Here is a 7,492-nt window from a genome sequence, read left to right on the forward strand (position 1 = left end):
GCGGGCCCGTCCCCGTTAGACCCGGGACCCCTCCCGCTTAGCCCGCGACTGCTGAGACAGGGGAGGAGGGGGCGGTCCGGGGGCTGCCCCCGCTGCCCACGCGGGGCGCCCGCTCCCGAAGACTTCTTTCTCCTCAGGGCGACGGTCTTCTTTCTTAGAAAGGCTGGGCGCGTGTCTGGAGAGCAGGGCCAGGTGTGGGGTGAGGCCTGATGAGGGCGCAGCTGGACCGGGGGCTGCCCCCTCTTGCGGCGCTCTCCCCAGCCCCCTCTTGATGTGTCCGTCAGGGGGCCACGGTGGGCTCCAGAGGCCGGGAGTCAGGGAGGCCTTCTGAGCTGGTGCAGAGCAGGGCAGGTGAGGTCTCCAAGGGGCCCAGCAATTGAAGAGCTCAGAGACCCCAGGGCTGTTATCAACACTAGCCTCGCTCAGCACCACTGCAACCGCCGTGTCTGCAAAGGGATTGTGTCCTTTGCTCTTTTTTTTTGTGCTGGTCTCCGTGGTCTGGTGAGATAGGCCAACTCCATTTTACAGAAGAGGAAAACTGAGACTCGGAGAACTTGCATTTCATGGAAGGACACGGAGGAGGTCGTCTTCCAAAAGGGGCATCTTCTTCCTTTGCACCCTGCAGCTGGGGAGGAGGTGTGTGTCCGACCTTCCTCATGAGCCCACCCTGATGGGCACATGATGTGCTGCCCCATCTGGACATCTTGACCAGGGAGGAAGGTGGGAGGTGGCGTTGGCTCCTGCGGTGACTCCCTGATCTGAAGCCAAAGACTCCAGTTCTCAAGGGTGGAAGATGGGAGCTCACCCTCAGTGGGTGTCGGGAGTGGGTCCTGGGGGGCTGCCCCAGAGGATGTCCTAGGTGGTCAGGGGAGTCCCAGCTCTGAAGACTGAGTGTGAATGAGGACGACTGTGGTCCCAGCCTGACTTTGGGGTCATGACATGGACGCTGGCCCAGTGGGAGAGGGGTCTTCCTGCCATTGAGTTTGGGCCTGTCTGGGTGAACTCTGTTGCATGTGAACCCTTGGCCGGGGCGGGGATGGCAGGCACAGGGCTCTGTGGGACACCGGGCTGGAGTCCTGGATTTGCTCGAGGGCTTTTCCTCGACTTCCTTCCCCTCCTGACCAGCTCCTGCCTCCGCTTGGAGTCCTTCCCGGAACTATTGCAGCAGCTCTTAGCTGGCCCTCTGGCCCCTCCCCCCTCCCGCTGATCCTCCCCAGCAGAGACACCCTTCTTAGGCATGGGGCACCCCTCTACCTGCCTGGGGAGCCTCCTGGCGTTCCCAGTGGCCGAGGCAGGAGCTTTCTCAGGATCCCAGGCCACAGTGAGGCATCTGGGCTCTTCCCTCTGGCTCCCTGGGCAGGTGCCCCACGCCCCGAGACATATATCATCAGGCAAATAGCCATTGTCCCTCCTGTCCCTCTCCGTGCTGCGCCCCCTCCCCCATCCTTCAAGGCCTTTGCAGATGTCCTTATCTCCAGGAAAGTCTTTCCTCATTCTCCCAGTTGGATTTGATCTTCTCTTTGAACTCTCAGAGTCTTTTGTTCCTTTCCAGGACAGATGACATCCTGCTTTTTAATCTAGTTGTGTCTTATCTCCCTCAATGGATGGAAGGTTCCTTGAGGGGTGGGATTGTGGGTTCCTCCTCCTTTTTGTTATTAGTATCACAATAGCTCCTGTTTTCTGAACACCTACTAAGTTTCAGGCACTGTGCTAGTTATTTTGTCACAGAATTGCCCTGAAACCTCCCGGCCAGCAACTCCTAAGAGTTGGGTGGTGCCGTTCCCATGTAGAGATGTGGAAACTGAAGTCCAGAGAGGTGCCGACGTTTCCCAAGCTGTCACAGGTGCAGTTCACAAATAATGCCTGTAAAGCATTGCCCAGGGCAGGGGAGGTTTCTGCTGGCATTGGGCAGGGCCCTAGCTGTCTGGGGAGGGGGGTGAGGGGTCTGGCCCAGAGGCTGCTGTTTGCTTCCTCATAACCCAAGTGTTTGTGGCAGGCTTGGATTAGGAGAGAGGTGGCAGAACAGGCTGGAAGTCAGAGGTTGGCTGTGTGATCTGGGACACCTGAGGGCTTTTCCCTCCTTCCACCAGATCTCTGTCCCTTTCCCTACTTGGGGAACTTGGGTGCAGACTGAGGATGTGGCCTGGTGGTCAGACACCTCTTCGGAGGGCGGTAGGCAGGTGACCAAACATCCTGATGCAGTAGCAATTATTCATTTATTAATTCCTCCAACATTCGTGGACACCTACTCCAAGTCCAGCCCAGTCCCTGACTTTGGGGACCCTGGCCTGACCGTGACCCAGCTGCAGCCCTCCGGGAGCAACACTGCCATTAGGTCACAGTCCTCACAGACCTGGGCTCTGCCCTGACTGCCCCTGTCACCTGGATCCATTTGTGAACCTCTGTTTCCTCACCTGTTGTGAGTTTTCTCCCTGTCTGGCCCTCCTCATGGGCACCATGGGTGTGAAAGGCTGAGAACCTGCTGGCATTCTAGTGGCCCTGACTATCATCCTGGCACCAGGCCCAGTGCCTCCCCGTAGCACTGTCCCTCCCCAGGACTGAGTGACACCTTGTGTCCCTTACCATCCAGTGCTTCCTGGAGGACAATCAGAATGACTATGTGGAAGAAAGAGAAGAGCGTTGCCGCTAGATGTGGCGTATGTGCTACATTCAATACTACACACCAACCCAAACCTCACTTTTGTGCTGTGCTGGCTGCTTTTCTGTTCCTCAGACATGCTGCACACGTCTGCCTCAGGGTCTTTACACCTGCTTTCCCGTTTGTCTTGAATGCTCCTCCCACGGATATCCCCTGGTGGCCTTCCCTCACTTGCTGCTGCACAAATGGACCCTCCTGCCCAGAAAAGCTCCCTGTGGCTGGGTGTGGCACCTCCACCTATAATCCCAGCACTTCAGGAGGCTGAGATAGAGGGATTGCTTGAGCCCAGCTTGGCCAACATAGCAAGACCCCCATATCAATTGCAGGTACTCTCACTCCCTGGCCTTTGTGTCCTCCTATGATAACCTTGAACTTGTTCAATTTCTTTCACTTCTATTGTGCTTTCCCACAAGAATGTCAGCACAGTGAGGGCGGGGACCTGTTCATAGCCATAGCCGGTGAGGGTTTCTCAGTCTCAGCCCCGATGACATTTGGGCCACGTAATTCTTTGCTGTTGTTATAGGATGTTCACCAGCATCCTTGGCCTCTATCCACTGGATGCCAGGAGTGACCCCCCCCCCAGGTTGTGACAACCCAAAGTGTCTCCAGATATTGCTAAATGCCCCCTGGGAATGCGTTGCCCCTGGTTGAGAACCACTGGCCTAGGACGGTGCTTGACATGTAGTAGGTGTTCAAACGATATTGAATAAATGTCAAAAAATACTCCTCTGACCTTGGCCTTTATAATGACCCTGTTTACAGCCGAGGAGACGGGAGGTTGCTGGTTTGTCTTCCTGGGTCTCCCTCCCCACTGTCTGAGATCTGCTGAGGCCAGGGGTCCTCTCCCCCATGTGCTCACCCCCTCTCACCTCCAGTCTGGCTGGTGCTGGGGCCACCCACTGGTGGTGACTCAGGGTACCAGGAGGCATGTGATCTGCCCGGAAGCAGGCAGGGAGGGAAGCTGGGGGTTGGGGTAGGGAGAGGGGTGCCGCGGGGTGAACAGGAACAGAGTTGAGGTACTGTGGCTCCCGGTTCTGGACACTCCCTGCTGGGCACAGGGAAGCAGCGCTGAGGACTCTGGGAAAGGCCCAGACCTCCGAGTCAGACCTCAGCACGAGGCCTTCCTCTGCAGTTTACTGGCTGGGTGGCCTCGGCACATCTTCTCTTCCCTGGGGGCCTCCGTATCCTCTTCTGTAAAATGGGAGTAATCCCTGCCCCGCTGGCTGGTTGCAGGGATTGCGAGTGCTTTCTAGACTCTCCTGCTGCTATTTGAGCCACTGGTGGCTTTGTGGGCCTGATCTGAATCTGAGTCTGGTGGAGGTGGGGAGCCCTGTGGAGTCAGACTCTCTACTTGAACCGCAGGGCCCCATAGCTGGTTGGCAGCCCCTGGTTGCCCAGAGTGGCTTTGCTGCCTGACATCTCTTTTTCTTTCCTTCCTTCCTTCTTTCTTTTCTTTTCTTTCTTTTTTCTTTATTTCTTCTCCGAGTCTCACTCTGTCACCCAGGTTGGAGTGCAATGGCACACTCGCGGCCACTGCAGCCGCTCCCTGCTGGGCTCAGGTGATCCTTCTGCCTCAACCTTCTAAGTAGCTGGAACCACAGATGCTCACACCACGCCCAGCTAATTTTTTATTTATTGTAGAGACGAGGGCTTGCCAAGTTGCCTGGGCTGGTCTCGAACCCCTGGGCTCAGGCAGTCCTTACCTCTGCCTCCCAAAGTGCTAGGACTGCAGGAGTGAGCCACCGTGTCTGGCTGCTGCCTAACATTTCTGACATCTTCCCTCCTAACTGCCTTTCCTGGCTGTACTTCTGCCCGGCGCCTACAGGCAGGGCTTCTCACGCCACCTGCCCGACTGCCTGGCTGTAGGACCCCATATTGTGGCAAAGGCTTCGGGACTGGGAAATCCCCTCCTCACCCCTTTCGGTGAGTGACAGGCGCTGTGAATTTGGGGGATGATCCAGGGGTATGTTTGGTGGGGTACAGAGGGGATGCGGACAGTCTCAGTTTGCAAGATGGGCACGGGAAGTTTCCAGGAGGTCTCTAAAACCTCTTGCAGCTCCAGCCTCTGTAAAGCTGAAGGTTTTGTTTACTTTTGTCCCCAAGGAGAGGATGCCCTATGCGGCTCTTCTGAGGTCATTCTGTCCATTTCCCTGCCTCCAAGTGACTTCCAAGACAGCATGGCTTCCAGGAAGGAGAACTGACTTGGGTGTTAGATCAGCGTTCCCATCTGCCTACTGTCATCAGCTTGCTGTGTAACCTTGCTCTGTTTACTTAACCTCTCTGGGCCCAGGCAGCCCTATCTTTAAAACCCAACAGCGCTTGTCCCAGTGTTCTCTCAGAATTTTGGGGAAGTGTCAGCTTTGATTGTGCTTGACAAAGGCCACAGGTTTGGGGTGGGGCGTCCAAAAGTGTTCCCAGGAAGGAGAGCCTGGCACACCCCACTGTTAATAACTCAGTTCCCCACCTTCTCTTCTCTTGCTGACCTCCATCCCACTTGCTTTGGGGGATGATTTCCTTGACTCAGGCCATAGTGTCATCAAGGCTGCCTGTCAGCTGGCATGAGGGACACGAGGCGAGATACCCAGGCAAATCTGGGGTTCACTGGTGTCCTGCCTCTCTGCCCCTTAGTGCCAGGTGGCACCTTTCCCCGGAGGTGTGAGAAAGTCCTGACTGTTGGCTGCCTGCCGGGTATGCCGTCTGGGAACCCGCAGGTTCAAGGAAGGCTGAAGTGCTGAAGCCCTGGTCTGGTTCTGACCCTGCCTCTGTGGCCACCCAGTGCTTTGGGTATCCGTCCCCTCTGCCACACAGTTGACTGCAGGGCTGAGGCTCTGCAGCTCAGGGCCCAGCCTCCGGGGCCTACAGTCTTTTTCCACTGTGGTGTGTTGCGATGTCACGGGTGGCGATGACATCACTGTGGCTTGGGGTGCGTGGCTGTGAGCACAGAGAGAGGAAGTATTTGTTCACTGACGGGGATTCGGAAGAGTGAATTTCCTCCTGCCCGAAGTGTGAGCCCAGCGTGTGCTAGGGGAGCTCAGGGGCGGGTCTGTCAGCCATGCATCTCCAGTCTCTGGCCCCGGGGATGGTGACAATCTGCCCTGCCTCTTCTTTGCAGGGGAGGCAGGGTTGGAATTGTCACCCATGGAGGCTCATGACTGCCAGAGCATTGATTCCATGCTGGAATCAGAAGACCCATGAGCTAGCTAATCCCACCAAGTGTTGAGTGTCAGGGTGAGGGGAGCCTACAGGGCCACTTCTCAGGCCCCAGGAGGGCCAACTGTCCCCTCTTTCAGTGCCAGACACCAGTGGGCATGTTCTCCTGGGGACGCTGACAGCGCTGTGCGACTTCGAAGGCTGAGGGTGGGTCCCTTTTGGAGCTGAGGCTGGGGTTGACCCAGCCACTCTGGCTCGAGACAAGACAGAAATCCCCAGGGAGTTTTGCTTGTTTTCCTCTCCCATCCAGACATGGTCCACTGTCTGTTTCAGTCTGAGCAGTGGGTGAGGCTGAAGCCACCACAGGTTCAGGGAATCGAGTGGGCCCACGGGTGAGGGTGCGTGGGAAGGGATCTGGGGAGGCCATGCACGAGGGAGGACATCTTCTGGGCTGCTAGTGGGAGACCTTCTTCAGAGCCCTCCAGGAGGGAGGCCAGAGGCTCCAAAGCCCACCAGGAGTGGTTGGAGTCTGGGTGGGAGTCGGGGGTCTGAGGCTCCTTCCAGCTTAGCCACCGCCTCCTGGAGGACTTGGCTGGTTCCTTCCCCCTTTCTGAACCTCAGCTACCCCAGCTGTCAGTTGAGATTCGCAAGGCCCTCCCTGACTCCAGCGTCAGAATCCTGTGAGCCCAAGAGGCTAGGCGGAGTGGTGTCGGGGGATGGGGGGAGTCTGGGGAGTCAGTGGCCTCAGGAGGGCAAATGGGGCCTCCGTGTGGCCTGGCTCAGAAGGCCCAGGTCTGGACTTGACCGTGATTCTCTGGGGAAGGGCTCCAGTGTATTGCTTCAGTGAGTGCGACCCTGCCAGCATCCTGGTGCCCCTGCCTGCCCTTCCTCTTGCCAACCTGCAGCCCCGGCTTCTCTCTGCAACTCACAGAGTCCCAGGCTCCTGGCGACCCTGTCACCTACCGCTGCTACTCGGATCTCCTGCTCCTCTGGACGCATCAGCCCCCATTCCTGCTCCTTCCTCTGCCCCACGGGTCCCTCGAGACCTCGCCTGTACCCCATGGCAGGTGCCCCCGTTCTCCCCAGTCATCTTGCTTCCCCCCTTGGCCCAACCAGCTTCCTGTCCTGGCTCGGTCTTGTAATCACTGCCCTTGCCTTTTCTTGTCCCCTCAGTTCTTCGGTCGCTATCCTCATCTTTCTTGTTCCCTTCCTGATTCTGCCCCCATCTTGTCCTTCTCCCCGGCCCACACAGGGAGCCTTGTGAACATAGCCCTGAAGGGTGGGTGGCCTGGAGTGAGTGGCTGTGGTGGGGGAGTGGTGGGGAGGGACACGTGGAGGCAGGGACATTGGGGGAACAATACTAGGCCGTCCTGGCTGGGCCAAGGTTTTGTTGCGGGTGGTGACAGCACACGAGGCTGTAAGTTTGGGGCTGGTTTATGGAGGCAGTAATACCAATTACATCAAAAAATGGTAGTGACTATAACTTGGGAGAAATGTACTAAACACTGAATGTGCTATTTCATTCTCACATTGGGCCCTAGGAGGCATGTGCTATTATCAATCCCATACTATGGAGGAAAAGACCGAGGCTTATTAACTTTCTGCATTTATTTATTTATTTTATTTTATTTTTTTGAGTTGGAGTCTCACTCTGTCGCCCAGACTGGAGTGCAGTGACCACTC

The 7,492-nt window shown here is 56.9% G+C and overlaps 1 protein-coding gene across 1 annotated transcript in view; it reads left to right on the forward strand.

Moving 5' to 3' along the window:
- TNFRSF1B (TNF receptor superfamily member 1B) overlaps nucleotides 1–7,492 on the forward strand; it is a 39,568-nt gene that overhangs the window by 2,749 nt on the left and 29,327 nt on the right. The window contains exons 3-9 of the mRNA XM_021706674.1: nucleotides 3,535–3,574; nucleotides 4,485–4,582; nucleotides 5,288–5,347; nucleotides 5,436–5,582; nucleotides 6,120–6,201; nucleotides 6,715–6,862; nucleotides 6,983–7,088. Of these exons, the coding sequence (XP_021562349.1) occupies nucleotides 3,535–3,574; nucleotides 4,485–4,582; nucleotides 5,288–5,347; nucleotides 5,436–5,582; nucleotides 6,120–6,201; nucleotides 6,715–6,862; nucleotides 6,983–7,088 (681 nt within the window). The remainder of the gene's footprint in view (nucleotides 1–3,534; nucleotides 3,575–4,484; nucleotides 4,583–5,287; nucleotides 5,348–5,435; nucleotides 5,583–6,119; nucleotides 6,202–6,714; nucleotides 6,863–6,982; nucleotides 7,089–7,492) is intronic.

This window comes from Carlito syrichta, unplaced genomic scaffold (genome assembly GCF_000164805.1).
Source record: "Carlito syrichta isolate Samal-C Ts95f unplaced genomic scaffold, Tarsius_syrichta-2.0.1 Scaffold315850, whole genome shotgun sequence".
Lineage (NCBI taxonomy): Eukaryota > Metazoa > Chordata > Mammalia > Primates > Tarsiidae > Carlito > Carlito syrichta.